The sequence below is a fragment of the Melospiza georgiana genome, chromosome 33 (assembly GCF_028018845.1).
Source record: "Melospiza georgiana isolate bMelGeo1 chromosome 33, bMelGeo1.pri, whole genome shotgun sequence".
Classification (NCBI taxonomy): Eukaryota; Metazoa; Chordata; class Aves; order Passeriformes; family Passerellidae; genus Melospiza; species Melospiza georgiana.
Window position 1 is genome coordinate 1,962,932 of NC_080462.1, and position 17,119 is coordinate 1,980,050.

A 17,119-nucleotide genomic window follows, 5' to 3' on the forward strand; every position below is an offset into this window, starting at 1 on the left:
CCCCAAATGGGATTTCCACTTTTTGGGGGGTTCCCCCTTTTTTAGGGGTTTTGGGGGAGGAGGAATTTCTTTCTATTAAAATTTGAAAAATACAAAAATCCCAGGAAATGACCCCAAAGTGTGGAGAAATTTTGGGATGGGAGGGACTGGGGACAACCCTGAACCCCTCAAATTCTGGGTGGGAATGGGGGGAGAAACAAGAAAAATGGGAAAAACTCCATCCCTGTTGGGTTTTGGGGGAAAATGGGAATTTTTAGGGGGGAAAACCAGGGATTTGGGGATAAAAATGGGAATTTTGGGGGAATTTGCCATTTGCTTTTCGTTGTCTTTAATGGATATAAATGAGGGAAAAATGAGGGAAAAATAATGGAAAAAAAAGAATTTGGTAAGGAAAATGGGGAATTCTGGAATATTCCACACCTCCAATCCCCAAATCCCAGCGTGTCCCCCTCAGGTTCTTAAAATGAGATTTTTTTTACCCTTTTTTTTGGCCATTTTTTAATGGATACAAAAGAGGAAAAAAACATGAAAAACACAAGAAGGAGGAAATTGACAAGGAAAATGAGGAATTCTGGAATATTCCACATCCCAAATCCCAACATGTCGCACCAATGGGATTTTTGTCTTTTCTTCACCATTTTTAATGGATAAAAAAAGAAAAGGAAACAGGGAGAAAACATGGAAAACACAAAGGAGGAATTAACAGGAAAAAGTGAGGAATTCTGGAATATTCCACACCCCTGATCCCCAAATCCCAGCATATGGAACCAATGGGATTCTTGCCTTTTTGCCACTGTTTTTAATGGAAAAAAAAAAAAAAGAAAAGAAAAGAAAATATGGACAAAACAGGGAGAAAATGTGGAAAACATGAGGAGGAACTGACAGGACAAAGTGAGGAATTCTGGAATATTTCACATCCCCAATCCCCAAATCCCAATGTGAGGCACCAATGGGATTTTTGCCTTTTCATCACCGTTTTTAATGGCAAAAACCAGAAAATAAAATAGGGAGAAAAGAAATGAAAATAGGGAGAAAACATGGAAAACACAAAGAGAAGGAAGAAGTGACAGGACAAAGTGAGGAATTCTGGAATATTCCACACCCCAAATCCCAGCATGTGGCACCAATGGGATTTTTGCCTTTTCATCACCATTTTTAATGGATAAAAAAGAAAACAGGGAGAAAACATGGAGAACAAAAAAGAAAAGAAGGAACTGACAAGACAAAGTGAGGAATTCTGGAATATTCCACACCCCAAATCCCAGCATGTGGCACCAACGGGATTTTTGCCTTTTCATCACCAGTTTTAATGGATACAAAAGAAAAAACAGGAGGGGAAAACCCCATGGAAAACACAAGGAGAACCCACCAGGAACCCCCAAAAACCTCCAAATCCCGGAATCCCCCACACCTCCAACCCTCCCCAAATCCACGAGCGCAACTCCGCCGAAGAACCGGGGTGGCGGGGAGGGAGAGGAAAAAAAAAACCAGGAAAATCCCAAAAAAAACCCCAAAAAAACCCAAACTGGGGGGCAGGGTGGGGGTGAATCCCTCAGGGAGCCGTGTGGAGCATCAAGTTCCTGAGGAGTTTCTGGCGACCCAACTCGTAATCCTCCTCGTCCACGTTGACCAGCAGCTTGATGGCCTCGTGGCCCACGGCCTGTTTGAGCGAGTCCGTGATGAAGACGCCCTTGAGGGCCTCCAGGAGGGAGCCGTTGATGTAATCCCGCCAGAAGGCGTCGAGGTAGGTGAGCTCCGAGAATTTGATGTCGCAGATGATGGAGCCCAAATCCCGCGATTTCAGGATGGTGTTGGCCTGGTTGAAGCGCTCGAACTGGCGCTCCAGAGGGTCCTGCTTGTTGGAGAAGACGTTGCCGTGCAGGGCGGAGTCGTGCTGGCAGTACTCGGCGCGCACGCGCAGGCGGATGTCTGGGCACGGGGGAAACAGGGGATTTAGGGGTTTGGGATTGGGGAAATGGGGTTTAGGGATTGGGGAAACGGGGTTTGGGATTGGGGAATGTGGGGTTTAGGGACTGGCAGTACTCGGCGCGCACGCGCAGGCGGATGTCTGGGGATGGGGGAAATGGGGGATTTAGGGGTTTGGGATTGGGGGAATTGGGGTTTAGGGGGTTTGGGATTGGGGAAACGGGGTTTGGGATTGGGGAAAATGGGGTTTAGGGGGTTTGGGATTGGGGAAACGGGGTTTGGGATTGGAGGATGTGGGTTTAAGGGACTGGCAGTACTCGGCGCGCAGGCGGATGTCTGGGCATGGGGGAAATGGGGGATTTAGGGGTTTTAGGGGGTTGGGATTGGGGAATGTGGGGTTTAGGATTGGGGAATGTGGGGTTTGGGATTGGAGGATGTGGGGTTTAGGGACTGGCAGTACTCGGCGCGCACGCGCAGGCGGATGTCTGGGCGTGGGGGAAATGGGGGATTTAGGGGTTTGGGATTGGGGAATGTGGGGTTTAGGAGGTTTGGGATTGGGGAAACGGGGTTTGGGATTGGGGAAAATGGGGTTTAGGGGGTTTGGGATTGGGGAAACGGGGTTTGGGATTGGAGGATGTGGGGTTTAGGGACTGGCAGTACTCGGTGCACACGCGCAGGCGATGTCTGGGCATGGGGGAAACGGGGGATTTAGGGGTTTGGGATTGGGGAAAATAGGGTTTAGGGGGTTTGGGATTGGGGAATGTGGGGTTTAAGGAGTTTGGGATTGGGGAATGTGGGGTTTGGGAGTGGAGGATGTGGGGTTTAGGGGTTTGGGATTAGGGATATGTGGGGTTTGGGATTGGAGGATGTGGGGTTTAGGGACTGGCAGTACTCGGCGCGCACGCGCAAGCAGATGTCTGGGGTTGGGGGAAATGGGGGATTTAGGATTGGGGGAAAATTTGGGGGATTTAGGGGGTTTTGGGATTGGGGGAATTGGGGTTTAGGGATTGGGGAATGTGGGGTTTAAGGGGTTTGGGATTGGGGGAATGTGGGAATGTGGGGTTTGGGAGTGGAGGATGTGGGGTTTAGGGACTGGCAGTACTCGGCGCGCACGCGCAGGCAGATGTCTGGGGATGGGGGAAATGGGGGATTTAGGGGTTTGGGATTGGGGAATGTGGGGTTTAGGGGGTTTGGGATTGGGGAAATGTGGGGTTTGGGATTGGGGAAACGGGGTTTGGGATTGGGGAATGTGGGGTTTGGGATTGGGGAAACGGGGTTTGGGAGTAGAGGATGTGGGGTTTAGGGACTGGCAGCACTCGGCGCGCACCCACAGGCGGATGTCTGGGCGTGGGGAAATGGGGTTAGGATTGGGGGATATGGGGTTTAGGGGTTTTAGGGGGTTTGGGATTGGGGAAATGGGGTTTGGGATTGGAGGATGTGGGGTTTAGGGACTGGCAGTACTCGGCGCACACGCACAGGTGGATGTCTGGGTTAGGGGGAAACAGGGTTAGGATTGGGGAATGTGGGGTTGAGGATTGGGGAATGTGGGGTTTAGGATTGGGGGAATGGGGTTTAGGGGTTGGGGGAATATGGGGTTAGGGGGTTTGGGATTTGGGGGAGTGTGGTGTTTAGGATTGGGGGCATGTGGGATTTAGGGAGTTTGGGACTGGGGGAAACGTGGGAAATTTTCCCAGTTTTGGGATGTCTCATGCACTGGAGATCCCAATCCTAATCTTGTATTCCCAATCCCAAATGGCCTTTTACAAACAGGTCTGTTTATCTTTAAGGATCCCATTCCCAATCCCATACCCTGCTCAGCACAAGTCTGTTTCTCCTTGGGGATCCCATTCCCAATCCCACATTCCCACATTCCAAATCCCAATCCCACAATCCCAAACCCCCTCTCACCGCAGGTCTGTTTCTCCTTGGGGTCGGGGGTCGCTGACTTTCTCCGTTTCCGTTGGCTCCCGAGGAGGCTCCGGGCCCGGCCCGGGCGCTTGGGGCCCAGCTGGGGCCCCCCCGGGGGGCAGCACAGGGACGGGTGGGGGGCAGGCACTGGGACATGGGGGGCACAGATGGGGTTAGGGACCCCAAATCCAACCCCACAGACCCCAAATGCAACCCCAGAGATCCCAAATCCCACCCCAGTCCATCCCAAATGCCACCCCAGGGGGCAGCACAGGGACGGGTGGGGGGCAGGCACTGGGACATGGGGGGAGAAATGGGGTCACGGACCCCAAATCCAACCCCACACACCCCAAATCCATCAAGGGAACCCCAAACCCATCCCAAACCCCATCCCGGGGGCAGGCACTAGGACATGGGGAGAAATGGGGTCAGGGACCCCAAATTCAACCTGACAGACCCCAAATCCATCAAGGGAACCCCAAACCCATCCCAAACCCCACCCCGGGGAGCAGCACAGGGACGGGTGGGGGCCAGGCAGTGGGATATAGGGGAAATGGGGTCAGGGACCCCAAATCCAACCCCACAGACCCCAAAACCATCCATCAGATCTGGGCACAGTCCCCCAAACCCTGTGAGGCTCCAGGGTCGGGAACTTTGGGATGACCGCAAGGGGGTGGTGACCCCAAATGGGGGTGACAATGAACCCAAGGGGTGACGATAACCCCAAATGGGGGTGATGATCCCAAATGGGGATGGCAATGACCCCAAAAGGGGACGGTGACCCCAAAATGGGGGTGACAATGATCCCATGGGGGGCTGGTGTCTCCAAAACGGGACAGTGACCCCAAAGGGCGATGATGACCCCAAATGGGAGTGACAACGATCTCAAAAGGGGATGGTGACCCCAAAGGGTGACAATGACCCCACATGGGAGTGATGATGACCCCAAATGGGGACAGTGACCCCAAAGGGTGACAATGACCCCACATGGGAGTGATGATGACCCCAAAGGGGACGGTGAGCCCAAAGGGAGGTGGCAGTGACCCCAGGGGTCTGTACCTGATTTGTGGGGGTGGCCGAGGCCGGGCGGGGCCCCCCCGGGCGCGCGGGGGGTGACGTAGCGGATGGACGTCTCCTCCAGGTACTTGTCCACCAGGTCCGGGCACACTGAGGACACAAACGGGGACGGAAACGTCACGAGATGGCACCGGGATGGCATGGAAATGTCATGGCAACAGGAATGTCATGGGAACGTCATGGCAACGGCACCAGGATGGCACTGGGAATGGCACCAGGAATGGGAATGGCAACAGAATGTCACAGGAATGGCACCAGGATGGCATAAGAATGGCACTGGGAATGGCACCAGGAATGGCACTGGGAACGGGAATGGCACCAGAACGGCAACAGAATGTCACAGGAATGGCACCAGGATGGCATAAGAATGGCACTGGGAATGGCACCGGAATGGCACTGGAAACAGGAACATCACGGGAACGGCACCAGGAATGGCATGGAAATGGCATGGGATGGCATCGGAATGGCACGGGCATGGCACTGGGAACAGCAGAGGATGGTGTAACCCCAATACCCCCATACGCTGACAGTGACCCCATATCCCGTGACAACATCCCTGTATATCGCGATATATCGCGACAGGCACTCACCAGGGTGCTGCCTCTTGAGGCTGATGTAGGGCAGCAGCTCGTGGCGGATGATGTGACCCCAATACCCCGATATCACCCCGAATATCACGAGTATGACCCTGTATATCGCGATATATCGCGACAGGCACTCACCAGGGTGCTGTCTCTTGAGGCTGACGTACGGCAGCAGCTAGTGGCGGGTGATGATGTGACCCCAATATCACCCCGAATATTGCGAGCATGACCCCATATATCACAACATATCGCGATATACCACACCAGACACTCACCGAGGCGCTGCCTCTTGAGGCTGACGTAGGGCAGCAGGTCGTGGCAGGTGATGGTGTGACCCCAATACTCCCATACACTGACAGTGACCCCATATATCACAACAATGACCCCATATATCGCGATATATCACACCAGGCACTCACCCGGGCGCCGCCTCTTGAGGCTGACGTAGGGCAGCAGGTCGTGGCGGGTGATGATTGATGATGTGACCCCAATACCCCGATATCACCCCATGTTTCACAACAATGACCCCATATATCGCGATATATCCTGACAGACTCTCACCGGGGCGCCGCCTCTTGAGGCTGACATAGGGCAGCAGCTCGTGGCGGGTGATGATTGATGATGTGACCCCAATACCCCGATATCACCCCATATATCACAACAATGACCCTGTATATCGCGATATATCACACCGGGCACTCACCGGGGCGCCGCCTCTTGAGGCTGACGTAGGGCAGCAGGTCGTGGCGGGTGATGATGCGCAGCAGCTGCAGCAGCTGCCGCAGGTTGCTCTCGTCGCAGCGGCCCTGGCGCTCCAGGGCCAGCAGGAAGTCGCGGCCCGAGCGGATGCGGCCGCGCTCGGCCTCGTCCAGCACGTCCACGAAGAGGAAGGAGAGCACGCGCACGTCGCGGTGCGTCAGCTGCGCGCCCACGATGTCGAACATGCGGTGCAGCGAGTACAGGCCCTGCTCGCGCTCGCCCGGCTCCTCCGGCCACGGCACCGCGCCGCCCGTGCCACCGTTGGCACTGCCAGCGCCACGCTTCCGACCCGCCATGGGCACCTGGGGACAATGGGACGTGGGGTCAGTACAGGACTGGCTCCTCCGGCCACGGCAGCGTGCCACCCGTGCCACCGTTGGCACTGCCAGAGCCGCGCTTCCGACCCGCCATGGGCACCTGGGGACATGGGGATCCTGACCCCAAATCCCAAGGGTTTTCCATCACGATCCTGACCCCGATCCCAGGGATTTTCCATTGGAATCCACTCAGGATCCTGACTCAAATCCTGGGGGTTTCCCATTGGAATCCAGTCGAGATCCCAACCCCAATCCTGGGTGTTTTCCAGTGGGATCCCGACCCAAATCTTTGGGATTTTCCATCAGGATCCCGACCCCAATCCCAGAGATTTTCCATCAGGATCCTGACCCCAAATCCTGGGGATTTTCCATTGGGATCCTCTCAGGATCCCGACCCCAATCCCAGGGATTTTCCAGTGGGATCCTGACCCCAATCTTGGGAATTTTCCATCAGGATCCCAACCCCAATCTTTGGGATTTTCCAGTGGGATCCTGAACCCAATCCCAGGATTTTCCATCAGGATCCCAACCCCAATCCCAGTAATTTTCCAGTGGGATCCCGACCCCAAATCCCTGCGATTTTCTATCAGGATCCCAGCTCCAACCCCTGGGATTTTCCATTGGAATGCTGACCCCAATCCCAGGATTTTCCATCAGGATCCTGACCCCAATCTTTGGGATTTTCCATCAGGATCCCAAACCCAATCCCAAGGATTTTCCAGTGGGATCCTGACCCCAATCCCAGGATTTTCCATCAGGATCTCAACCCCAGGGATTTTCCAGTGGGATCCTCTCAGGATCCTAACCTCAAATCCTGGGGGTTTTCCAATCCAAAAATTTGTGGATTTCTCCTCAGAAATGAGCAGGAAAAATCCCCCAGAAAAACCCCAAAGATCCCAAAATCCCTCAGGAAATCCCTCCCACCCCTTTTCCCAGGAAGAGAATTCCGGGAACATTCAAATAATTTCGGGATCAACGGGAAAAACGAGTTCCTGCAGCTTCCCAGGGCTGGGCCCGTGGGATCCCTGAGGATATTTTGGGATTTTTCCCATTAAATCTGAGCCAAAACCACCAAAATTCCAGAATTATCCCTAAAAATCCCAGCCTGGCTGGGGAGAAAAGTCCCAAATCCCAATTTTTAGGTGAATTTTCCAGGGGGAAATGGACATGAGGGAGATTCCAGGTGAATTTTTCCCTCAGAATTCTCAGGGATAGGAAAAATTCCCAAATCATTGGGGAAAAACCCCAAAAATTTGGATTAATCCTGATTTTTCTTCTTTTTTTTTTTTTTTTTTTTTCTGATGAATTTCCACTCCTAAATCCAGCAAGAATTCCCAAAAATCCATTCCCAGCCCCAATAAATTTGGATTTTTGGGAAGAAGAGGATGGAAGGGAAGAGGAGGAGGAAGAAGATCCTGACCAAACATCCCCATGGAAAACCAGCTCGGGAATGAATTTGGGAATTTGGGAATCCCCAGGCCTGGAAGCAGCTGGGAATGTGGGAATTGAATTCCTGAGCTTCTCCTGCTCCATCCCAAACTGCTCTGGATCCATCCTGAACCTCTCCAGGTCCATCAGGACCTTCTGGATCCATCCCTGGATCCATCCTGAACCTCTCCAGATCCATCAGGACCTTCTGGATCCATCCTGAACCTCTTTAGATCCATCCCAGAACTCTCCACATCCATCAGGAACTTCTGGAACCATTCTGAACCTCTCCAAATCCATCTCAAGCCTCTCTGGATCCATCAGGACCCTCTGGATCCATCCCAAACTTCCCTGGATCTGTCCCAAACCTCTCCAGATCCATCCTGACCTTCGCTGGCTCCATCCTGAACCTCTCTGGATCCATCAGGACCTTCTGGATCCATCCCAGACCTCTCCAGGTCCATCAGGACCTTCGGGATCCATCCCTGGATCCATCCCAAACCTCTCCAGATCCATCCTGACCTTCCCTGGCTCCATCCTGAACCTCTCCAGGTCCATCAGGACCTTCTGGATCCATCTCAGAGGTCTCCAGATCCATCCTGAACCTCTCTGGATCCATCTTAAACCTCTCCAGATCCACCAGAACCCTCTGGATCCATCCCAAACTTCCCTGGATCTGTCCCAAACCCCTTTGGATCCATCCCAGACCTCTCCAGGTCCATCAGGACCTTCTGGATCCATCCCAAACCCCTTTAGATCAACCCTGAACCTCCCCAGCTCCATCCCTCCCTTCCCTGGATCCCTTTCCCCACCCCCCAAAGATAAATCCCCAATTAATCAAACCCCAAATTAATTAAGATTAATTAACCCCCGAACCATCCCCAGACCCACCTCAGCCGTGCCCGCTGGCGCTCTCAGCGATCTCCGATCCCTTTTTTCCTTCTCTTTAATTTTCCAACAAATTCCCCCTAAAAAAAAATCCCCAAAGTTCTGGCGATGCCTGGAGCGCTCTCAGTCCTTACCGGAATTATTTCCCTCCCCAAAAAAAAAAAAACCCTTTTTTAAATTATTTTTTAATTTGCTAATTAATAATTTAGAGAAGAAAAGCCAAGCGCGGCGTTGCCTTTAAGTCATTCCCAGGGCGGACATTGCCGAGGCAGGAATTCCCTGGATCGCGGATTTTGTTTCGATCAAAACAAAAACCGCAAGAAAAAAACAAAAATAAATTCGCCGGCCTGAAGAAATCCTTGGCATTTCATCCCGTTCCTGCTGCGCCGCAAATCCCGGGATTTTCTGAGCCACGGGAGGAACCGGAATCCCGGAAAAAAAATAAAAAAATAAAACAGGAAAAGCGCTGTTAAATAAACAACACAAAAATTAAAAATAAACAAAAAAAAAATTCCGATTTTGCCGCGATTTCGGCTGAAATCGGCCCCGAATTCCAGCGAGAAAGAACCAAAACGGGGAGCACCGGGAGGGCTCTCCCCGTTAAAGGCCCTCAAAGCCCCGGTTCAGCCCCGGAGGCCTCGGGAAGGGCCCGGTTCGACCCCAAAAAGCTCCGGTCAAAGCCCGGCGAGGCCCCGGTAAGGCCGCAAACGGCGCCCCCGAGCCCCGGGGATGCCCCAAACGGCCCCGTCGAGCCCCGAAAAGCGGCGGGGAGGCCCCGGTAAGGCCGCAAAAGGCCCCGAGCAGGCCCCGGGGAGGCTCCGGTCAGGCCCCCGGGAGGCTCCGGCGGCGGCAGCGTCGCGAGGAGCGGCGGGGGGAGCGGCGGGGCCCCCCCTGCGGGCCCGTCCCAGCCCGCCGAGCGCGGGGGCCCCTCCCGGCCCCTCACGGCCCCTCAGGGCCGGCCCAGCCCCGGCGCCGCCATCTTGGCTCCGTCCGCTCCGCTCCCCGCTCCCTGCGGGCGGCTCCGCCCTGACGTCACTTCCGGCAGGCAGAGGCCACGCCCCCTTTGTCGCCTCAGAGCCGCGCCCACATCCGGGCACCTGCGCGCCCGCTGCGGCTTCACGCCCATAGGGAAACACAGGAAGGGCGGCGCCATGTTGGGTGAGGGCAAGATGGCGGCTACATCCGGGTTACTGCTGTTGGCTTCAGCGCTATTGGTTAGCACGGGGCGGGCGCCATCTTGAGTGAGGGCAGACGGGCAGAGCGAGGCTGCGTGGCGGGGCCGGCGCCATCTTGGAAATCGTGAGGCGGAGGCGCCGCCATCTTAACTGAGGGCAGCAAGGGGGGGTCTGGGGGGGTTTGAGGAGATCTTGAGGATTTTTTAGGGCGTTTTGGGGATTGAGGGAAGGGGTGAGGAGAGGAGGGTGGAGATAGGGTCAGGGGGTCCCTGTGAGGGAGGGGAGAGCGGTGGGGTGGGGTAGATTGAGAGGGGATACGCGGGGGGATGAGAGGGACAATGTGGGGTGAGGACAACGGGAAGAGGAGGAGGAGGAGGAGCCCGTCCTGAGGGCGGGGAGGACACCCTGGCGACAAGGAGGCGACAATGAGGGGGGGCAATGCCACCCCCATGGCCCCGAGCGCTCCCCGCCCCCACCCACGGGTGGGGCCCTTCACCTTTGCCCCTTCCTGGGTGGGGAAACTGAGGCAGGGCAGGGATGGGACAGTGGGGGTGACCTGGGTGTGTCCCCCCCTCACCATCAATGTCCCCTCCCCCGCTCTCTCTGCTGCCCCGGGGCGCGGCAATGAACGATTGTAATTGTAATTATTGTAATTAGCGTCATTAGCGCGGCACGCGCCACCGCGGCGCCGGGCCCTGAACGAACCGGGGGCGGCGGGGGGGGAACCTCTGTGAGGGTCCCGCGGGGTTGGGGGGACACCGGGGTTGGGGGAACACCGGGGAGGGACCGAGGGGACACCGGGGATGAACACGGGGAGGTTTTTCAGGGTCACACCGGCGCTTCCCGGGTGGTCCCCGGTGCCACGAGGGGGTCCCGGTGGTGTCCCGGGTGCCCGAGGGGGGTCTCGGAACAGAACCCGGAGGAGTCCCCGGTGAACCGGGAGGGTCCCCGGTGTCCGGGGAAGGTCCCGAGGGGTGTCCCCGCTGTCCCGGGTGCCCGAGGGGGGGGTCCCGGAACAGAACCGGGGGTGTCTCCGGTGTCCCCGGAAGATCTCAGAGAGGGTCCCCCATGTCCCCAGGGGGGTCCCGGTGTTGTCCCGTCTGTCCCCGGTGGTGTCCCCGCCATCCCGGGTGGCGCTGATGGCGCTGGGGGCCCCAGCCCGGGGCGGGGCGCGGTGCCCGGGCGGTGTCCGGGCGGTCCCGGTGAGTCACGGTGCCCCCCCCGAGCCCCCCCGGTCCGGCCCGCCCCCGCCGTGCATATCCCGGGCCGGACCGCGCCCCGGCACTGTCCGCACCGAGCACCGAGCCCCGCACGCACGGTGAGTGAGAGAGAGCGGCACCCCCGGGAACGGGAACGGGGGCTCGGTCCCGCACCCCAATAACGGGGAACCCCATCTCTAAATCCGGGTTTGGGCTCGAAATCCCGGTCTGGGGTCTAAATTCTGATTTGGGGTCCTCCGTCCGGTAACGGGATCGGGGACTCGGTCCCGCACGCCAAAATGGAGAACCCCATCTCTAAATCCGGTTTGGGGTACCCCGTCCGGTAACGGGATCGGGGACTCGGTCCCGCACCCCAAAATGGAGAACCCCATCTCTAAATCCGGTTTGGGGTACCCCGCCCGGTAACGGGAACGGGACTCGGGTCGGGACCCCAAAATTAGGGAGCCCCATCCCTAAATCCCGGTCTGGGGTCTTAATTCCAGTTTGGGGTCCCCCTCCCGGTCCCGGTAACGGGGAGTCGGTCCCGCACCCCAAAATGGGGGGAAACCCATCCCCAAATCCCGGTTTGGGGTCTTAATTCCAGTTTGGGGTACCCCACCCGGTAACGGGAACGGGACTCGGTCCTGCACCCCAATAACGGAGAACCCCATCTCTAAATCCCCGTTTGGGGTCTAAATTCTGATTTGGGGTGCCCGGTAAGTAACGGGAACGGGGAGCCCCATCCCGGTTTTTGGGGTGTCTCCATCCCCAGACCCCATTTTGGGCGGGATCAATCCTGTCCCCAAATTTGGGGTCCCGCTCCCCGATTTTGGGGGGGAATTTTGAGCATCACTTGGGGGGACCCCATCCCTGTCCCCCACTTTGGGGGTCTCTATCTCCAAACCCCCTTTTTGGGGGTCCCCACCCTTTTGGGATGTTCACTTTTGGGGTGGTTCCATCTTTTTTTTTGGGGGTTCCCCCTTCTTGGGGTGGTTCCCATTTTCTGGGGTCACTTTTGGGGGAGTTCCTCCTTTTTGGGGCGATTCCTCCTTTTTTTTTTTTTTTGAGGGTTCCCCTTTTTTTTTTTAGGGTCCCACTTTCCCTGGGGGTCACTTTTGGGGGTATTCCCACTTTTTTGGGGGGGGAAGCATTTTGGGAATTGCTCCTTTTTTTGAAAATTCCCCTTTTTGGGGGATTCTCTTTTTAAGGGGGGGACTCCTCCTTTTTTGGGGATTCCTCCTTTTTGGGGAATTCCTTCTTTTTTGGGGTGAACTCTCTCATTTTGGGGACTCCTCCTTTTTGGAGGAATTCCCCCTATTTTTGGGGGGGAATTTTTCCTTTTTTGGGGGGAGTTTCGTTTTTTTTGGGGGGGGGGAATTTCTCCTTTTTGGCGATTCCCCCATTTTGGGGGATTCCTCCCTTTTGAGGGAATTCCTTCTTTTTGAGGGAATTCCTCCATTTTGGGGGGTTCCTCTTTTTTTGGGGGGGGATTCCTCCTTTTTTGGGGGGCTCCTCCCTTTTGGGGGGATTCCTCCTTTTTGGGACGTTCCTCCTTTTTAGGGGATTCCTCCTTTTTTGGGGGGGGGATTCTTCCTTATTTTTTGAGGGAATTCCTCATTTTTCTGGGGGGGGGTTTCCTCCTTTTTAGGGGATTCCTCCTTTTTTGGGGGGTTCCCCCTTTTTAGGGCATTCTTAATTTTGGCGGGATTCCTCCTTTTTTTAGGACATTCCTCCTTTTTTGGGGCGTTTCCCATTTTCTCAACTCTTCCCCATTTCCCTCGGTCACTTTTAGGGTGGATCCCTTCATTTTTTACCATTTTTTATTTGGGGTCCCTCCCCCCCGTGAGTCACCGGGGTGTCCCCAAGGGTGGGGGTGGGGGTGGGGGACACGGCCACACCCTCGGGACGTGTCCCCCTCGTGTCCCCCCCGCCCCATCCCGGGGCTGAGTCACGGCCGGAGCATTCCCGGACATTCCTGGGAAATCCGCGGCCAGGGGGGGCGGGAATGGGTGGTCCTGAAGGGATTTTGGGGGGTCCTGGAGGGATTTTGAGGGGTCCTGGAGGGATTTTGGGGGGTCCTGGAGGGATTTGAGGGGTCCTGGAGGGATTTTGGGGTTCCCAGGCAGGGTTTTGAGGGGCCAAGGGGGGGATTTGGGGGGTCCTGGAGGGATTTTGGGAGGTCCTGAAGGGATTTTGAGGGGTCCTGGAGGGATTTTGAGGGTCCTGGAGGGATTTTGGGGCTACTGGAGGGATTTGGGGGGTCCTGGAGGGATTTTGGGGGGTCCTGGAGGGATTTGGGGTTCCCAGGAGGGGTTTTGAGGGGCCAAGGGGGGGATTTGGGGGGGTCCTGGAGGGATTTGGGGGGGTCCTGAAGGGATTTTGAGGGGTCCTGGAGGAATTTGGGGGGTCCTGGAAGGATTTGGGGGTCTTGGGAAAGAATTTTGGGGAGTTCAGGAGGAATTTGGGTGATCCAGGAGGGATTTTGGGGGGCTCAGGGGGGATTTGGGGGTTCCTGGAGGGACTTTGGGGGGATCCAGGGGGGATTTTTGGGGGGATTTTGGCGTCCCAGGAGGGATTTTGGGGGGTCCTGGAGGGATTTTGGGCGGTGCTGGAGGGAATTTGGGGGTGGAAACAGGAATTTTGGGGTCCCAGGAGGGAATTTTAGGGGGCTCAGGGGGACTTTTGGGGGTCCCAGGAAGGAATTTTGGGATGGTCCAGGAGGGATTTTGGGGGGTCCTGGAAGGATCTGGGGGTCTTGGGAAGGAATTTTGGGGAGTTCAGGAGGAATTTGGGTGATCCAGGAGGGATTTTGGGGTTCCCATTGGGAATTTGTGTTCCCCATCGGGATTTTTGGGATCCCCTCAGTAATTTTGGGGTTCCCATCAAGAATTTCGGGGTTCCTATCAGGAATTTTGGGTTCCTATCAGGAATTTTGGGTTCCCATCAGGAATTTCAGGTTTCCCATTGGGATTTTGGGGTTTCCATTGGGATTTTTAAGGTTTCTATCAGGAATTTCAAGTTTCCAATGGGGTTTTTGGGTTCCCATCAGAAATTTCGTGTTTCCCATTGGGATTTTGGGTTCCCATCAGGAATTTTGGGTTCCCATCAGGAATTTCAGATTTCCCATTGGGATTTTTGGGGTTCCCAGTCTGAGTTTTGGTTTTCCCACCAGGATTTTGGCAGCCCCAGGGTCAGGATGCCGTCGCAGCTGGAGCACGCCATGGAGACGCTGATGTTCACCTTCCACAAGTACGCGGGGGACAAGGAGCACCTGGCCAAGGAGGACCTCAGGGCGCTCATGGACAAGGAGTTCCCGGGGTTCCTCGAGGTGGGCACGGCTCTGGGGGGTCCAGGATGTCCATGGGGTCCATGGGGTGGGATCCATGAGATGGCATCTATGGGATCCATGGAATGAGTTCCATGAGATGGCATCTATGGGATCCATGGGATCTATGAGAGCCATGGGATGAGATCCATGAGATGAGATGGGATCCATGGGGTGGGATCGATGGGATCCATGAATGGGGTGGGATCCATGAGATGGCATCTATGGGATCCATGGGGTGGGATCCATGGGATCCATGAGATCGGGTGGGATGGGATCTATCTGAGCCATGGGGTGAGATCCATGGGATGGGATGGGATCCATGAGATGACATCTATGGGATCCATGGGGTGGGATCCATGGGATGGGATAGGATTGGATCTCTGTGAGCCATGGGATGGGATCCATGGGATTTCATCTATGGGATGGGATCCATAGGATGGGATCAATGGGAGCTAGAGAACCCCGAGATCAAACCCCACAAACCTTGGGATGGGATCCCATAAACCCTGGGATCAAACCAGGCAGAACCCCTGGGATGGGATCCCACAGAACTCTGGGATCAGATCCTGTAAACCCCAGGATCAAACCCCATAAACCTTGGGATCAGGGGGTGATGATCCCCCCATTCCCTCCATTCCCATTTAGGATCTGACCCCATTCCCATTTAGGATCTGATGCATTTTCCCCATTTTTTCCCCCAGAACCAGTGTGACCCCAACACCTTGGACCATAGCCTGTGGGATCCCATTCCCATTTAGGATCTGACCCCGTTCCCATTTAGGATCTGACCCTTTTTCCCCATTTTTCCCCCAGAACCAGCGCGACCCCAACGCCCTGGAGTGGGACCCCATTTCCATTTAGGATCTGACCCTGTTCCCATTTAGGGTCTGACCCATTTTTCCCCGTTTTTCCCCCAGAACCAGCGCGACCCCAACGCCCTGGATCGCATCCTGCGGGACGTTGAGCAGAGCCGCGATGGCCGCGTCGGCTTCCAGGGCTTCTTCTCGCTGGTGGCCGGGCTCACCATCGCCTGCAACGACTACTTTGTGCAGCACATGAAGCAGCGCGGCCACCGCTGAGCCCCCCACCCATGGGTGCCCCCCACCCATCTTAGGGTGTCACCCCAAACCCGCCTTGGATCCTCCCTTAGCCCTAAATGTGTGCCTTGATCCTTCCTTGGGGTTTTGAACCTTTCCTATGAGGTCCTGACCCTCCCCGATGGGCTGAGACCCCCCCCCAAAGGGGTGATGAACCCCTCCCCACCCATGGGTGCCCCCCACCCATCTTAGGGTGTCACCCCAAACCCACCTTGGATCATCTCTTAACCCTAAATCCTTCCTCCTAACCCTTGATCTCCCTTTGGGGTTCTGACCCCTTCTCCCTGAGGGTCCTGAGCCCACCCAGGGGTTCCTGACCCCCCACATTGCAAGCTGAGACCCCCACCCATGGGTGCCCCCCACCCACCTGGGGATGTCACCCCAAAACCATCCTGGATCCTCCCTTAACCCTAAATGTGTGCCTTGACCCTGATTTGGGGTCCTGACCCCCCATGGGTGCCTCCATCCCCCCCATGGGTGCCCCCAGCCCCCCCCCAGCTCTGTTGGGACCCTTCATTGTCCCCCCCTCCCCCCCATGGGTGCCCCCCACCCCGGGGTGCTGCCCTGACCCCCCAATAAAGGGTTTTGTATGAACCGGGGTCTCGCTGTTCTTGGGGTCCCTTTGGGATCACTTTGAGATTCCTTTTGGGGTCACATTGGGGTCCTTTTGGGGTCTTTCTCAATTTGGTGTCTCTTTGGGGTCTCTTGGGAGTCCTTTTGGGGTCACATTGGGGTCCTTTTGGGGTCTTTCTCAATTTGGGGTCTCTTGGGAGTCCTTTTGGGGTCTCTTTGGGGTCCTTTTGGGGTCCCTTTGGGGACACTCGGGGTGGTTTGGGGCTGCTGGGAGCTGTGTGGGGTGACAGTGGGGTCCATGGGGGTGCATAGGGCTCTGTAGGGGATCTATGGGGTTCTACAGGGGATCTCTGTAGGGTTCCATAGGGCTCTGTAGGGTTCCATGGGGTTCCATAGCTCTCTATAGGGCTTCTATAGGGTTCCATAGCTCTCTATAGGGCTTCTATAGGGTCTCTATAGGGTTCCATGGGGTTCCATAGCTCTCTATAGGGCTTCTATAGGATATCTCTCTGTAGGGTTTCCATAGGATCTCTATAGGGATCTCTATAGGGATCTCTATAGGGATCTCTATAGGGTTTCTATAGGGTCTCTCTCCATAGGGTTCCACAGGGTGCCATTGGGTCTCTGTAGGGTATCTCACAGTAGGGTTCTCTATAGGGTTCCATAGGTCTCTGTGGGGTCTCTATGGGGTCTCTATGGGGTTCCATAGGTCTCTATGGGGTCTCTATGGGGTTCCATAGGTCTCTATAGGGTCCCTATAGGGTCTCTCTCCATAGGGTTCCACAGGGCTCTATGGGGTCTCCACAAGGTGCCATTGGGTCTCTATGGGGTCTCTATAGGGTGTCTATAGGGTCTCTATG

The 17,119-nt window shown here is 55.8% G+C and overlaps 2 protein-coding genes across 2 annotated transcripts; one reads left to right on the plus strand and one right to left on the minus strand.

Moving 5' to 3' along the window:
• Nucleotides 1-344: 344 nt before the first annotated feature.
• On the minus strand, nucleotides 345-9,762 carry DEDD (death effector domain containing). The gene is made up of 5 exons (XM_058042857.1): nucleotides 8,891-9,762; nucleotides 6,199-6,556; nucleotides 4,894-5,001; nucleotides 3,835-3,981; nucleotides 345-1,929 (listed from the first exon to the last, which is right to left on the minus strand). The coding sequence occupies exons 2-5, from the start codon at nucleotides 6,548-6,550 to the stop codon at nucleotides 1,553-1,555; spliced, it is 984 nt and encodes a 327-aa protein (XP_057898840.1). The 5' UTR covers nucleotides 6,551-6,556; nucleotides 8,891-9,762; the 3' UTR covers nucleotides 345-1,552.
• A 1,552-nt stretch (nucleotides 9,763-11,314) lies between these two features.
• S100A10 (S100 calcium binding protein A10) lies at nucleotides 11,315-16,185 on the plus strand. The gene is made up of 3 exons (XM_058042960.1): nucleotides 11,315-11,380; nucleotides 14,434-14,589; nucleotides 15,507-16,185. The coding sequence occupies exons 2-3, from the start codon at nucleotides 14,458-14,460 to the stop codon at nucleotides 15,666-15,668; spliced, it is 294 nt and encodes a 97-aa protein (XP_057898943.1). The 5' UTR covers nucleotides 11,315-11,380; nucleotides 14,434-14,457; the 3' UTR covers nucleotides 15,669-16,185.
• Nucleotides 16,186-17,119: the final 934 nt, after the last annotated feature.